Source organism: Rousettus aegyptiacus, unplaced genomic scaffold (genome assembly GCF_014176215.1).
Source record: "Rousettus aegyptiacus isolate mRouAeg1 unplaced genomic scaffold, mRouAeg1.p scaffold_m13_p_4, whole genome shotgun sequence".
Lineage (NCBI taxonomy): Eukaryota > Metazoa > Chordata > Mammalia > Chiroptera > Pteropodidae > Rousettus > Rousettus aegyptiacus.
Genome location: NW_023416307.1, coordinates 21708962 through 21725794, shown reverse-complemented (window position 1 = coordinate 21725794; position 16833 = coordinate 21708962). Strand labels below are relative to the sequence as shown.

Genomic DNA, 16833 nt, shown 5'->3' with positions numbered 1-16833 from the left:
AAAATGAGAAAAATGGACATCAGGGAACAATTAGAAATCCCTGAAACACCTATCCAGACTTAATGCTGTAGCAAATGAAGTTTCTACTTTTGTAACCCAAGTATTACTTTATTTTCTTCTATTTGTTTTTTTCTCTGCCCTCAAAATGTGATTCCTGTAAAATATTTGAAGTGTCCTTACATTTAAGTCTATCGCTATGAGTTTGCATATACTTGGCCTGTATCATGTTGGGTCTCTTGAACGGACATAATTTATGTTTATGCTGAGAAGACCCAGAGTTGTTAAGCAACTTATCTAAGGACATCCAGCTAGTTACAAAATGTACTTTGATCATTATTCCTGGCATTATTCTCTAAACCACATAAACAGGGTATGGCCTGTGGTTGTTTAGGCCCCATCTTTAAATGAGAACATCATCACTATGGTTCTACCATATTTCCCACTGACCTTATTAAGAAGTAGCTTTGTGATGTTCTAACAGCCCTACATGACTTTGACAGGAGGAGAATACCAGTGTGGTAGAAAGTTACTTCCACATATATAGGGTGAAGGGGTTTGACTGTTCCCTCTTTCATGTGTAAATGAGAGAATGGGATTTGCTTTAAGGTCAGGAGTCATTGTCCTTTGCCGGATTCTTAGATCCCCCAAATAATAGCCCTAAACCATTTCTTTCAGTCATCATGTGTATCTGGGAACTCTGATAATTCATGATTTTTTCCCCATGTTACACAGGACAGGAAAGTTGTATCCTCATAGACTCATCAAATTGGAAGGGACCTAGAGATCATTATTTCTTGATTTTTTGGACAGAAAAACTAAACCCGGAGAGATGAATTGACTTAGCCAAGATCATATTTGTACCTTATGATTTATAGGAAGCCAAAAAGTAAAACAACACCATAGTTTGTTTCTAATAATATTAACTCTTACTATTTACATACTAGACTAATTGCCAGCTATAGATGAAAAAAGAATAGACTTGCTCCAAAATCTTTTAAATTTATAATTACATGACATGCACTAGGTTTATAAAATATTTTATTTACAGTAGAGCTTTACAAAAATAGTTTTAATAAAATTAATACAAAACCATTTTACAATATAACTTATATAACTATTTTCTCCAAAAAAATGACACTTGATTATAACACAGAAACTACATTTGTATTTGTTAAGTCACACTGTAGTATAAATATGCCTCATCATCATTTTTTATAAAGTACATGCCAATAACAATGAACAATGGACAACAAATGTTATTTTATTATTCTTCCAATGAAAAAGTCATCCCTGGCCAAAATAAAATTAACCAAAGAAAAGTAAAACAATTGTCCGTCTGTTCAATAATACAGTCCTTTTTAATTATTTGAGAGTTTATCTGACAAAGACTTAACATTAGTCTGAAAGCACCATGGCATAAAGTCTAGTAATAATATCCTCAAAAGCCTTCTCCAATGTCTTCTCTCAACTGTTTATAGAGTATTTTGCCAAGATAAATATTGATCTCAACTCTCCCCTTCATTAGTCTCAAGTGTTCTTAATATGCATTGAGATTTTTAGACCTTCCCAGCTGGCATGTGTTTAAAATGTGAGTTTCTTTCTTTGGTTTCAAGTCAAGTTTCACGACGCTTACGAAACATACTGGGCTCCTCCGTGGGGCTGAATCTCTGTGACTCCCCATCCAACAACATTTCCCCGGATGTGACAAGACTCTGCTCCTCCCGTCTCTCTTATCTCTTCATTGCTGAGAACATGATCCCAGATATTGAAGCCTGTAAGTCTTCCAGAAAAGGCTAATGTTTCATCAAAGCCACCACCCACACAGCAGCCATTCTTTTCTTGGCCAATCTGCAGGATTCCACCTTCAGGAATAATGTAATCTGCGGCCATACCGACAGCAGTAGCCACCAGTTCACCATTTACCCACAAGGACATGCGCCCTTCCTCTGAATTCCAGGTGCTGCACAGATGGGTCCACTTTCCCAGGGAAATTGCAGTATGGGCAACCAGTTTGTTCTCCTCTCCACCCACCACTAGCACTACAGACTGATAGCTGAGGTACAGCTGGATCTCATATGGATTCCTCTTTGTGCCATAGGAAAACAAGATGGTTTTGTTTAATACATCTGTGGCTTTGACCCAAATGCAGGCACTAAAAGATTCAAGCTTCATTGGTGTTGCTGGATGCACACTTCCAAAAATCTTCTTGGAACGCATTGGGAATAAAATTGCTGTTTCGCAACCTAAAGTAACAGAAAATGAGAAGAATATGAGAGAAAAATATAAATTCATTCAGAAACGATTCTGGCATTTAGGTATTTTAACATGGGTATTTTAATGACAATTGAAAATTATATGCAACATCACATTATGACTTGAGGGTCCTCAAGTGTTATCTCCATAGAGCAAAGAAAATGGGAATAAAGAAAGCCAGTTGTTTCATTCAATGAAGTGGCTAAATGGAGGAGAAGGTATGCTGAGAAATCAAGTTATCCAAGCCCACAAAGTAATGAAAATCACGTTTTAATAACTATTTCCCCTCCTAATTAGCTTATTTTCTTTGTTACAGCTTTTTAAAAAATGTTCAGTCACTATGCGTTAACTTCAAACAATGACACCGTAATTGAACTCAGAGTCCAGAGTCAAACTTGTTTCCCTCTCCTTGATTTCACCAAGCTCCCAGAACAAAAACCTGTGAAATTCAATGGACCTTGCTCACCCATTTAGCCACTGTCCACATGCATTTTTACATAAAAACTCTAGGACAGTCATGGTGTTACTGATGCATTTTAATACACCACATGTTCTCAGATGTTTATAAACTTTATAAAGTTTGTAGAAAACTACCTTTGAAGGCAACAATGTATACTAATGATGACTCACTCTTAGTGGATACTCACTATGTGCCAGATACTGTTCTTTTCACTTTAAATTTCATTTTAACTCTCATATCATCCCATTGGACAGATATGAAAACTAAGGCATAGAGCACTCCACAACTTGGCTATGCTTACATAGCTGATAATTGGTAAAACTGGTTTTGAACCTGGGCACTCTGGCTGCAGAAACCAAACTCTTAACTTACACACTGCATTGCCTCTTAACGGTAGAAGAACCCTTGGATTTGGCTAGAAGAGCTGGAATTCGGTTTGTTGTACACCTAGTAAGCTCTGCAGTTTTTGATAAACCCCTGAACTCTCCAGGCTTTACTCTTATCTACGAAAGGCTCTTCTTTCATTCTTCTTCTAATATTCTGCATGTCTGTACGCAACAAGTATGTAGCACTCAAGAAGAGCTGTGTAGACCAAGGCTATGCCCAAAAACTCTTACTTTGTCCTCATGCTTATAAATACTATTTAAGCAGTGACAGAAAAACAGAGTGAATTCTTCCAAGGGAAAGGAGACTTTTAGACTTGGAGGTTGGGAGTTCAATAAACTCCCTTCTCTGTCGTCTCCAGATGACATGCCCCATCAGGGAGCTGGAGATGCTGAAGTGAAACCTTCTAGATGTCTCTAGAAAACAATGTGCTAAAACCTTTAACAGGTGAGCTCTGCTTTATGTTAACCTCATGTATGTATGAAAGACCAAATAATGAAATATTTTTAAATCTAAATTAGGACAAGCTATTCACTTTATAATGATCTAGCGAAGATTTGCCATAAGATAGTTTTGAAAAAAGAAACTCCCAGAACATTTAAAGACTAACTGATGAATAGTCAGAACTTGCAGGAACCAAATGTCCATGCGAAGTATGGTAAGCTGAGTTAAAAGCATGCAAGTGGATAAGGGCTAGGCTCTGTTCAAAACAAAACAAAACAAAAACAAAAACAAACAATAACAGATTCAGAGAATCCTGTAAAAGTAGCTATGATACTAAAGCATGAAATTAGTCCTGTTACACTTTAGTATTAACTTTTCACTGAACAATTTGAATTTTTGATGGTTTTTTAAAATTAATTTTTAATGAGGCATTGGTTCTTATTTTCAAATGAAATCTTTTGCCAGCTGTGTTACATAAATCAAAGATCATGGAACAAAAGATTACCGTATGCATGGACATTTGAGATACTCTGTAATGTTTCAGTAAAGTGGTGTCCATGAGGGTACCTACTACAATCTAATTAACTGATTTCCTGTTTAAATAATCTCTGGCAGTCAGGATTACATTCTGAAGCATTCCTTGATTGCCTCTCAGAGACCCAGCTTCCTCTGTAGGCTGCACTGGATATGTGAGTTAATGGAATGAAACTGCATTTTGGCAGGTTTTTTTTTTTTTTTTTTTTTTGGTGGTTTCTTTTGTGGACCAGTGATTGAGGCTATTGCTATCTCTTTAAAATGTCAGAAACTCTTTCATGAAATGGCTTTTAACTAATAGGTTTTTCTGATTATATTATCAAAGACCAAACAAAATTAAAACCAGGTTCTTAGGAGACCTACAACAGAATGATTAGAAATCCCATAGGAGCCAAGCTGGCAGGAAACCAAGAGAGGAGAAATCAAAGCATGTACATAAATGTATTATTGGATGTAATAAAAAAATTAACATTTTAGAAATCAGAAATACATCCCTTTCTTGCTCTAACAAATATGCAGATTAAGAAAATATGTTCTGTACTGATAAACAGTCCTAAAATATGTAGAAAAGACTGATATTCTGCTATGGTTTCTGAATTTTAAATGAAATGTGCCCTCACACATGCCTATGGTTCTTCCTCATACTCCATCTAATTGGAAATATAGGGAAGGATGGCATTGTTTGTAATTGTTTTCGGTTTCTGAGATTCTCAGGAAAAAAATGCAAATTATGTTGTCTTACCTAGGACACTAGTTTTCTAGTATAACCCACAGATGTTGCTGCATCACAATTTTCTAGAAATTTTGACTCATAAAGGAGTGTTACTTGGCTCCAAATCTTCTCTTTATTCCTTTTAACCATCTTTAAAATGTATTATTTTGGGCCAACATGTGTTTAAAGATTCATGGACTATTACATGGGACTTTGACAAGTTGCATCTAGTTTGAACCACTTCTCCCCTCTTTGGTCCTGATCCCCCCAAATCCCCGGAGGCGGAACTGGGGTACCAATTGGCTCCTGCACTGACTGTTCCATTTTGGATCGCTCAGTAGCTGGTTTACTCTAAAGCTCGCACCCTGGGACCTTCACTCTCCTGCTAATTCCACAGACTACAGGGGCTGGGGCCTCTCAAGAATTCCACTAACCCCTCAGGAGATCAGATTCAGCCTCAAGTCTCTTGCTCAGAACCAGCAGGGAGGAGAAGCCGGCCCAGAGATTGGAAAATGTCCCTAAAAATTAGGCTGGGCCCTGAAATAGTGCGGGGAACCAGAGCTCCGCTAAAGAGAGAGGCAGGCTAAAATTAGAAGTGGAAATCCCTGACGGAGGGGAAGCTGGCCAGCTAGAGAGGTCACTGTTATAACTGGCCAATAGAGCCGCCGCAACACCGGGTGGGATCGGGTGTCAGTCAGGGGCCCTTGCCTATTTCAAGACTACAATGGTCACGTCCACAGCTGTCTTTGGGCTTCCACAGGACTGGAGAATATGTTTTAAGACCAATTTTCCTGCCTTGCATGGTGTGCCTGATGCTGTGGCCGTGCATGGGTGTGTGTGTGTGTGTCTGTCTGTCTGTCTAACTTTAAAGCTTCCCCTGGAGGGCTGCGTGACTTGGCTTCCCGCAACGCGCGCTCCGAGAACAAAGCCGCAGCGGTGTCCCTGCTCCGCCCGTGTCCTTACCGGCTGGCAGCCAGCGCAGGGCCGCCCAGCCCTGCGCGGCGCGGAGATCTGCTCGCGTCCGCCTCAGCTCCTCCAGCACGGCGCCCAGGGAGCTCCCCGCCTGCTCCCGGCGCTGCGCCTCCGCGCGCTCCAGGCGCGCCAGCCTCTGGCCCGCGTCGCGGCTCGCCTGCAGCAGTTCGTCCAGCACCTGGGCCAGCCTGGCCTCTGCCGGGGCCACGGTTGTGCACGGCTTCTCCAGGCTGCCCGTGAGCCGGCCCAGGTCGCCCCGGAGCCTCCGCAGCTCGCCCCGGAGGACATCGTCGGTGGCCTGCAGCAACATGCCCTCCCTCATCTGCGAGTTCTCCAGCATGATGAAGAGCTTGTCCCACTCGGAATGCTCCCGACGGCAGTCACACGGCGTGGCTAGAGCGCGGAACACACACACATTACCGACCCTCCCAGGCCTTCCTTGGCTGTGCTTTGTAAAAAGCTGACCTCCCTCGGTGGCCCCAAGTTATGGCCCTACCTCCCTCCCTTTTAAGGACACCTCGGAAAAACAGCGTGTAAATATCTCCAGAATGGCAGAAACCATTCATGCAAGTACACGTTAAGCCGAACTCTTATGAAGTTGCCGTTGGTGTCGCTCAAAACAAGCAAATAGCGAGTTAATGCTATTCAAACCATTGTGTGTCTGACAGAAATAACTTTCGGAAACCTCCCCCTTTCCTAAAGTGCCTCTCTCTTTTGCAAAACTATAATCTTAGCTCATTTCATTGTCTACCAAAGTATTATGTACAACTTTTAGAGCCAAAGAGGCGGGTATGTAGTTAGGATTAGCAGAGAAACAGTTAAAATGAACTTACGGTCCTCAGTGGGATGGAGTCCATTGTCTATTTCATTGTCCAGATTCACATACATGAGCTCATAATCATCCAAGTTCTCGGCGCGCACTGAAGACCAGAGCACACAAAGTAGAATCGCAGGGAGATGCATTGCTGGAGAGAGACAAAGTTCTTCCGCGGCTTCCCACAGCTGGCAGGAGGGGACCAGGCAGGAGCCTCTCCGGTGAGCCGAGCAAAGTGAGAGTGAGAGGCAGGAGCCCGGAGCCCTTAATAAACGCTGGGGGAAGCCCGAATGAGGATGAATGAGTAATGCCAGTGGCACTGCGGGAACGGGAGTTTCTCTGAATTTGGGAAGTAGGGGGCTGGGTGGGAGGGTGAGGGAGACGTGGAGGTTGCACAAGAAGTTTGCACTGCAGCCAGATTAACTGGAGGAGGGTCACAGGAGAAAGAGGGAGGAAAACTGAGTTAAGACCTTGCCCCCGAGGATTAGCTGCTGTAACGAGTGGTAGCACTAAGGATGAAAGGGAGGGGGGCCGGATTAGGGGGAGAAATAATTCAGCGGCGTTGGGGTGTGAAAGCAAGATTATCATTTCAGCGTTTTGTATGCACTTTTATTATTTCACAGCCTTTTACATATAGAGAACTTTTTCCACTTCTCTTTTGGGAAGGAGTTTTAGGGGTCTCAACTGGGAAAGTTACTCTCTTGATTCCAAGATAAACCAATTTAATAAGAATTTCTGTCTCTAGAAGCCAAGTTGTTCTATCTTTAATCTTTCTGGAGTTGCATCTATATTTTCATAACCATACTTTTTAAATGAAAACACAGCAAAACTGGTAAACCTAAAATGAGAAAGAGCTACAGGAAAGGAATAAACTGATTTTAGCTATGTCTTTAATAACCTGATATTTTGTGTAAAGTATATTGTTCCGCTAGGTTTAGAGTCAAAGATCATATTTTTAAAGTAAATTTAGGGATTCCTGCTTCTGCCAATATATGGAGATCTGTATAAGCTGAAAATCCTTCTGCATAAAACAACTGAAAATGTGTTTAACTTATAACAAAAATAGAAAATTTAAATGTACAAATGAGCTGTCCCCCTCCCTGCCCCACCAGATAAAAGAAATGTCCAGAGGCCAAAGACAAAGAACGTTAAACCAGAAGGTAAACCCAGGAACTGATGGTGATGCTAGGGCCCCTGTGGAGGGAGGATTATCAGTTCTGTAACAGCCAAGTGCGAATGACCATGTAGGAGGAACAAAGCTTGTAGGGAGGGAGGGGGTTAGAAATGAGACCCTCACCTAAAGCAGGACTGACTCTCAAAGAGGATATGAATAGCTCAAGTACTCTGCTCTAGTACGAAAAAGTGAGAGGTAAGCATGTCTCTCTTTGATGGAATGCTAAAGAGTCCCTAAAAGTGTGTGACACACGTGTTTCAGATTCAAATGTATGCTATTTGCCACTCATAATTTAAAATATTTAAACATGAGTAAACAAACCACCATAAATGACAATCATCAGAAACCCAAAAGGATTAGAAGCCTCCCCCAATACTTCATTTATTTAAAATATCTGCTAGAAACTAGAAAATAAGTGTATTTAAATTATTTTAAGACCTATAAGAAGGAATTGGAAACCTGAAAAAAAAAAGAAAAAGACTAAGTGAACTTTTTAAAGAACCAAATATAACTTTTAGAATTTAAAAAAAGTTAATCGATTTTTTTAAACCTCAAGAAATGGGTTAAATGAGAAATTAGGCAAAGCTGAAGAGAATATTAAGAAACTGGAAGAAAGAACTAAGAAAATAATCCAAAATGTACTTTTTAAGTTCATTAGCCTAAGAGCCTTTCGTTGTTCAGGAAGATGATAGATAAATTAATTAATTTTGCTTTGCTAGTTAAAGAATGTTTCTCTTCTTAAGGACAACCACCAAAACCAAAAGGAGATAGAACATCCAAATAGAAGGAATAGAGAGAATTAAAAAGCAAAAAATACTCCACCTATCCAATAGAAAGCAGTGAAGGAGGGGACTCAAACAAAGAGCAAAATAAATAAAAAACGCACCATAATGTAAAAATAAATCCAAATATACCAATAATCACTATAAATATTATTAAACAAACTTTCCAGTTAAGAAACTAAAGTTGTCAGATAGGTATAGTTTTAAAATCCCCAGCTATATGTAGCTTTCAAGAGTCATAAGTAAAACATTAGAATCTAGAAATGCTGAAAGCGACAAATTTAAAGGGGATCCAAGGGAAAATATTCCAAATAAGTGCTTTTCAAAAAAGCTAGCATAACTATATTAATATTAGTGAAAAATAGAACTTAAGGCTAAAGAGAAAATTTACGATAAAAGAAACATTTTACCAGGAAAATATTTCAGAATTATCCAGTAAAATATTATCTAAAAATATACACCCAAGATTAACAAATTCATAATTATGGAGGAAGATTTTAACATACTTCTCTCATAACTAAGTTCACTTTTGTCATAACTGATCATTCAAATGCCAAAAAAAAAAAAAGCTGTCTAAAAGATACAGAAACAAACCACATAATTTAAAGTTCAACTTAATGAAAAACATAGAGCATCACCCAGAAGGCTGTATAAGCAACTTCAAGCAGACATTTAAGGAACTCATAAACTGCATTTTATCCAAACAACTTCTGAGAATAGAGTGTGCAGGGATGCGCTAAATTCTTTTTAAATGTGTAGTAAGTATGATACCAAGAAAAGATAAGGACACTATTAGAAAGGGAAATTGCAGGCCAGTCTCATTTAAGAATGTAAATGCAAAAGCTCTAAATAATATATCAACCAAACAAACCCAGCAACATATGCATAAAAATAGATCACAACCAAGTTGAATTTATTCCAATACTGCCAGATTGATTAAATGTTAGAAGATCTATTAATTTATTCCATTAACAATTTAAAGGAGAAATCATATAATCATGTCAACAGATGCAGAAGTCATTTAATAAAATTCACGTTCAAACTAAGAAACAGGAACTTAAACTGACAAAATGTAAATACCAAAAATCTATAGAAACATATACATGCATAATGGCGAATCCTTAGAACATACTCTTTAAAACAGGAATAACAAGAGGATACTCGTGGACACTGGTTCTATTCATTGAAGAATTGGAGATCCCAGCCAGTAAAGTAAGACAAAAAACATACAAAAACAAAAGCAAACAAACAAACAAACAAAAACAACTAAAAACAACATAAGGAATAAGGTTCAAAAAACAGAAACAAAAAGCTGTTTTCAATTATTCTGAGTTAATTATCCATGTACAAAAAATCTTAAGAGAAGACTTTAAAGACAGATCTAACATAAGAATTGAGCAAGTTTTGCTAGATAAAAGATCAACATGCAAAAATCTGTTGCTTTCTTAATACCAGCAGACAATTGAAAATACATTTTTTAAAAAAGCTTTTATTTACAATAGCAACAACAAATATGAGATACTTAGTAATCAATTTAATAAAAGGTACATAAAGTAAAATATTACAAAACCATTGAAAGATGTAAAAAAAAACTACATGTATGGAAGGATATATCATGTTCTTGAGTGGACTCGGTTTAACAAAGAAGCCAATTGTCCCAAATTAGTCTATACATTCAATGTAGAAAAAATAAAATCCCAACCTAGGTTTTCAAGGAAGTCAATGAACTAATATTAAAATTTGTATAATGAAACCAAGAAGAATTTGAAGTAGAAGGTGAATAAATTTGCCTTATCAGATATAATGATTTATTATAAAGTTATTGTAATTAAGAAAATGTGTAATCGGTGAAGGTATGATAAATACCCCAAAACAAACCCAGACATATGGGAAACCTAATATATGAAAGAAATATTACAAATCAGAAGGGATACAATTGACTACTTAATAAATGGGTCTGGGACAACTGTTTATAAGCAGTCAAACAATACATAATTAGATCTCTTCCTCATACGTACAAAAGTAAATTTCACATGAATTAAAGACAAATATAAAAACAAATCATAATGCTTTTAGTAGAAAATATAGGAGAATTTTTTTTACAAATAGGGTAGAGAAAGCTGTCTTAATAACAAATAAATAAATAATAAAACAAAGTAATTTGAAAAATGAACTAGATTAAGATTGCAACTTTAAAATTGAAACAACAAATAATTAGTTTCTAGAATAAATAAAAAAACATCTACAAATCAATAAGAAAACACAAATATCCCAGTCAAGAATAGGCAAAGGATATGAATAGCTCAAGTATGGAAGAGAAAATGACCTGTAAACATATAAAAAGGGCCCTCAGCCTCACAAGTATTTAAAGATAAGAAAATTAAAACCAAAAAAATGAGATCTCATCTGACACTCCATCAGATTAGAAAAAAACTGATTTCTGTTAAGACCAAATGTCAGCAAGGATGTGTAGCAACAGAAACACTTGTGCTACTGATGGGTGTGAAAGTTGTTATAATCTTGGTAATATGCAGATGTCCATATCTTAATCCACACAACCTGTGAACACTAGGTTTTATTGCACTGAAGCTGGAATTAAGGTTGCTATATAAGATAAGGAGAAAATCCTAGATTACCCAGATACATCCAATGTAAAAGTGGAAGAGAGAGGCAGAATTGAGAATCAGAGGAAGAGATACAATGATGGAAGCAGAGTCAGAGAGATGATGCTATGATGATAACTGTAGGATGGAGGAAGGGAACCCCAAACTGAGGAATGCTGGTGGTCTCTAGGAACTAGAAAAGTCAGGGAAACAGATCACCTCCAGGCAAGAATCCAGCCCTTTCAACACATTGGACTTCTGAACTATAGAAATACATGATCATAAATTTGTGTTATTTTGGGCCACTAAGATTTTGGTAATTTTTTATGGCAGCCATAGAAAACTACTACAACCATTTTGCAAAGAAATTTTGGAGTATCCTGAACCTTAATTCCCCGGGGAAATACCCACTGCTTTGCTACTTACTTTTGTGGCCCAGGGACCATCAGCATCACCTTAGAGCTTGTTAGAAATTCAGAATTCTCAAGCCCTTCCCTGAACTGGGTGAATCGATATCCTGTTTTAACAAGATGCCCAGGTGATTTCGAAGCACATTAAACTCAGAAACAGTCCCCTAGGGAATATGTCCCATTTATGTACAAAGAAATAGGTACAAAAATTGCAACACTATTGGTAAGATTAAATAATAAGAAGAATAACAACAATATTAATAATAATAGTATCTTTTAACCATAGAGTATATGAATAAATTGTTGCATATTTATACAGTGAAATACCATACAGCTGTGAGAATAAATGGAGAGCTTCTTAGAGATAAAACTTTAATGTAAAATTGAATAGGGGGAAAATATGTTGCCAGTAGATGTGTTCAACATGCTAATATTGATACAAAATTTTAAAGCATGCCAAACAACACTATAAAATGCTAATTGATACATACACATGCAATTAAAGTGTAAAAACATTCATGGAGATGATAAATCCCAACTTTAGGATGGTGGTTGCCTCTGGGGAGAAAAGGAAATGAGCGGGATGAGAAGTGAGATGACAGAAGGTTACGTCTTGACAAAACTGGTTGGTGGGTACACCAGTGTTCCTCATAACATCGTCTGAATTTGTCTAATGGCCGGGAATATTTCATAATTAAAAATATACTAGTTTATAAATGGATTTTATAGGCTTTCTACATCAAAGTATCTTCATCAGTTTCTAACTTTAAAATAAAGTTCTTACACATTCATTTTTGTATTATTCGATTGAAGTTCAAATCAGCTGAAAATGACTAATATGAGGTTTTTCCCTTCAAGGCTCCCAAGGCCTCTGGGGAGTAATATACCAAAAGGCCTACACCAATTTCCTATCTTCCGCTCCAGTGAGAGTCCCATCTATCATGACCATTTTCAGCAGTTGATCAGTCACCCGTGTAACTAAACTCTATGATTTAATGTGCTCTGTATAGATCAGGATTTACATTTAAAATTTCTGATTCTTTAAGGAAATGCTCTTAGTAAAAATAAACAGAAAACAAAGAAACAAAATAAAACAATATTTTTTCCAACAGACAAACTTTTTTTATATATAAGAAAATCCTTACTATTTCCAATACCTTGCACTTTTTGGGCATCTAACTAAAATCTGTTTGAGACTAATTCTATGAACCACATGTGGAAAAAGCAATTCTCATTATTTATGGTCACCCAAATACATTCAATTTGATCCCAAATCAGCCCTTCATTAAATTTAGCTACTGACATTCTGAAAATGTTGGCCTTCTTTCCTTAATTCTCATATCTGAATGTCCTTTGTAGATAGGCTTGTCCCCATCATTTAATAAAGGTCTACATATGTGTAATCACTGCTTCTTTGATTCTTTCTGTGTATGTCTGCTACATACAAAACCAAGTTTAAAGTAAATAAAGGCAAGAAAATTCTTTTTCAAGAAATCTCTAGGAACCATTTCTGAGACATTTAAGTACTTGAGAAGATTTTGAGAAAAAATTCACTGTAAAGTGATAGGCAGATGTTTCCCATATGTTGTTTGCAGATAAATCCCTGTAGTTTACGTAATATTTTTTCTTGAGATTTTGCCATTTAAATCCAGTTGTTCATACATGTCATTGAAGCAAATCACATGTGACAAACAAGCTGACTCTAAACTTCTCTTGAAATAGTGCAGAAATTAGGGATTTAAATTTGCATTGCTACTTTTCTAACTATTCATAAAAATAAGGCATAGTTTCCATATTCCAGATCATGCCTGTATCTCTCAGGAACGTGAATACATTCCTTTGCACTTTTTTGTTTTCGTTCAGTTTCATTTAGGTTCATGCTTATGACATTGCTTAGTTTTCACTTAAACAGCATCCAAATGTTCTCATCAGGAATTCTTTAGTGGAACTGTTTCCTTCTCAAGGGCGTGGTCTGGTTACTGTCAAAGTTTCCTTTTTCCCCATGGTGCATTACTCAGGAAAAATTTTCATTAGATGATAATGCTGATCATATCATAAAATATTCCCTTTTATGGAATCAGTTTAAATTGTGCTTTTGTGATTTTTTGGGGGAAAAAAATGTAGCACAAGGTACTGTGTTATTTTCAGCAGAAGATTTGGACATCAGCTCATTATAATGTATGAGTAAATGCAAAGTGAGTTTTCGCTTTGGCAATAGTGTTATTTCTATTGCTCATAGGCTGATAGTCATCATTCCCTTTATTGTTTCCTCAACAGGTAACACCATGTTGTTGAGGGTATTACCTGCTGTGTATGAAAAGCAGCCTCAGCCAATTAATGGACACCTGGCAGAACTGCTGGCCTTGATGTCTCAGCTGGAACAGCCAGAACAGTACCATCTTCTACGGCTTTTGCACGTAGCTGCAAAGAGAAAGCAGCCAGAGGTAAAGATCACATTGTATGTGTGATGGGTCACGCAACCGGGCATGGTTTGGGGATGTGAGCAGGATGTGTGCTTCAGGTTTTCTTGTATATGTCTACACATGCCCATTTTTAAATGAAAGCACTCATCTACTTTTCCTAGTACCTAAAAGTCAGGAGATGATGGCAGAAATTGGGTACTTTCCTAGGTTCTCCAGAGAAACATAACCAATAGGATGTGTGTGTGTGTGTGTGTGCGTGCGCGCGCATGCGCACATGTGTGTGTACATATATATGTTTATAATGAATAATTGGCTAACGCGATTATGGAGGCTGAGAAGTCCCACAGTCTGTCATCTACGAGCTGAGGACCCAAGAGGCGAATGGTATAGTTCCACTCTCAGCCTGAAGGCCTGAGAAACTGAAAAACTGATGGTGTGAGTCCTAGTGCAGAGTCCGAAAGCCTGAGAACCTGAGGGCTGATGGTGTAAGTACCAGTCCTAGGGCAAGAGAGGGCTGAAGTCCCAGTTCAAACGGTCATATTTAGGCCCCAGATGAATGGGGTGGGCTTTACTCATGCTACTTATTTACATGCCAATCATATCTGAAAACACTCAGATTAATATTTAACCCAGTAAGGCTGAAATTAACCATCACACGTACAGTAATACAACAAATATGTAAACATGTAGCCATTGCAGGATGGCTTTAGTGAAAGTTTAGTGTGGCCATGCAGTCCTAGGAATCTGTGGTTTCTCAGACAGAGCCAAGGGAAAGACCTACGCATGCCTCGATTTATGGGGAAATCAGCCCATATTGAGAGCAAAGGCCTTTTTTTAAAATAGTAAATTAGTCATTATTCTTCAGATTCTAGTAAAAGATTATAATTATTAGGATGCTTGTGATTATCAGTAACATAACACCCAACCCATCGTGGTTTAAACGATAAAAGAAATTTATTAGTTAATGTAATAGGAAAAGAATCCTTCAGATGGGACTCGATCCAGGGACTCAAATAATATGAACAGAACAGTTTCTCTCCATTTCTCAAATTTGATCTCTAGGTTTTGGCTTCCATTTTCTGCATGCTTTCAACTGGCTGGCTCCAGAGAGGTGTTAGGGGCTCTCTAGGCACTTTGCTTCCTCTGTCTCCACCACCACCACCAACATCCAAGCAAAAGCCCTGACGTTCTCCGTCTATGACACATCCTCTTCCCTGGAAGCTCCTCCTGAACCCCGAGGGTACTCAGATAGAAACTTGAGGCTGCCAGGAAGGGGAAAGTAGAAATGGGTTGTGCAGAGTGCCAACACATGTGTGCAGTGAAGATTAACAGTCAAGGTTACATCAGTTATGGTTGCATCTATGCTTTATTATCTATCACTGTGTCATAATGTCAATATCTATTCCCTGAAAACCCAGTCAGCAACTAAGGTAAAGACTGCAATATTTGGATTCAACATTCAAATTATCTAAAGAAAGGCAGGCAAGAATGGTCATATGCACAGTTAACCACAATAGATTGCAAGCTTCTTGTGGTAAGGAATTACTTTTCTTCTGGATCACAGACCTTGGCATAGTATCTGATAGCTCTCAGAAAACATTCATAAAACCAAACTGCATTAAACAGGGTGACAAGTGTTCTGCAAATAAAATAAACAGGGGCGGGGGGGCATTTGAATTCTGCCTCGGGGGAAATAGGTCATGTGTGTCATGCAGACCCACGAGGGGAGGGCTTCCGCGCCACACCTGGAAGGATGTGTAGTTTTGTTCCGGGTGGAGCAGAGAAGCGAAGGGCCTCAGGAAGTAGAGACAGGGCCGGGAGTCCCAGACACTGGAGGGCAGGCTTAAGTCCCACCCCCAGAAATGTCAATTCAGTAGATCTGGAATCGGGGTCCCAATTCTGTTCTTTTACAAGTTTCCAGGTGACACTACTCCTGACGCTTCAGGGACCACACTTTGAGTAGCAAGGCTGGCAGTTGGGCAGAGGACTGGGAACCTCTGTGTTACCTGGTATGCATCTTCACTCTTGCCCTTAGAAGGCTGCGTTTTCATTATTTTTGCTTGTCTGTCTCTTCTAGCGCCCCGTAAACTCCTTGAGGAGTACAGAACCTGTATCTGCATATCTGTATGCACTTCCTGGTATGGCGCAGGGCACATGTAGGGTTTCGATAAAAAGTTGTTAAATTCGGAAATGAGTAAATGAGCAAAAGAGACCAAAAAATGTGGACACCATGAAGACCCAGGAAAAGATACGTTGTGGTCTCCCAAAGCAGAGAAATGGCTGAACAGAGTCATGATCTAGAGAAGTAAAGGAGCCTGGGTGGGGATGACAATTTTCCTTAGATTTGGCAACTCACGAGTGACCCGTGAGGGGCAGTGCCTGTGGAGGTGGGATGGAGAGTAGAAGGCATTATTGTGGATTCTGTATGGAAAGGGAGCATAGGAAATGACCATGAGTGGGGAAGTTTAGAGAAAATAAAGAGGGCTAAAAAGAAACCTAATATGAATAAAGAGATCGAAGATGTGAGAGGAAATATTAGATAATATCAAGGTGCTAGAGGAAGTTAGAGAATGAATTGCAGAGCGCAAGTAAAGGAATTAATTTCAGAAAGGACTGAGGACAGAAAAGATGAGCAAAGCTACAGCAGAGTGTAGACGAGGCATGGAGTCAAGGGATCACTGGATCATCTCAAAAGAGGCTCCGAGTGAGGGGGTACAGAAAGAGTGGTGTAGTCGTTTCCTATCGCTGCTATAACAAAGTACCACAAACTTAGTGATTTAAACAGCACAAATTTATTATCTCACAATTCTGAAGATCAGAAGTCCAAAATGTGTCAGCAGGGGGAGACTCCAGAAGAGAATCGGTTCC

At 38.5% G+C, this 16833-nt stretch overlaps 2 protein-coding genes across 10 annotated transcripts in view; one reads left to right on the top strand and one right to left on the bottom strand.

Moving 5' to 3' along the window:
• VEPH1 (ventricular zone expressed PH domain containing 1) overlaps positions 1–16833 on the top strand; it is a 211450-nt gene that overhangs the window by 68545 nt on the left and 126072 nt on the right. For all 9 annotated transcript variants that reach the window (XR_004950618.1, XR_004950617.1, XM_036219927.1 and 6 more), the window contains one exon: positions 13820–13986. Coding sequence is in view for 7 of the 9 variants with exons in the window: in XM_036219927.1 (XP_036075820.1) it covers positions 13820–13986 (167 nt within the window). In the remaining 2 variants the exon portion in view is untranslated. The remainder of the gene's footprint in view (positions 1–13819; positions 13987–16833) is intronic.
• Positions 1022–6870, bottom strand: PTX3 (pentraxin 3). The gene is made up of 3 exons (XM_016148771.2): positions 6593–6870; positions 5751–6152; positions 1022–2243 (listed from the first exon to the last, which is right to left on the bottom strand). Exons 1-3 carry the CDS (start codon positions 6720–6722, stop codon positions 1630–1632), a joined length of 1146 nt encoding a protein of 381 aa, XP_016004257.2. The 5' UTR covers positions 6723–6870; the 3' UTR covers positions 1022–1629.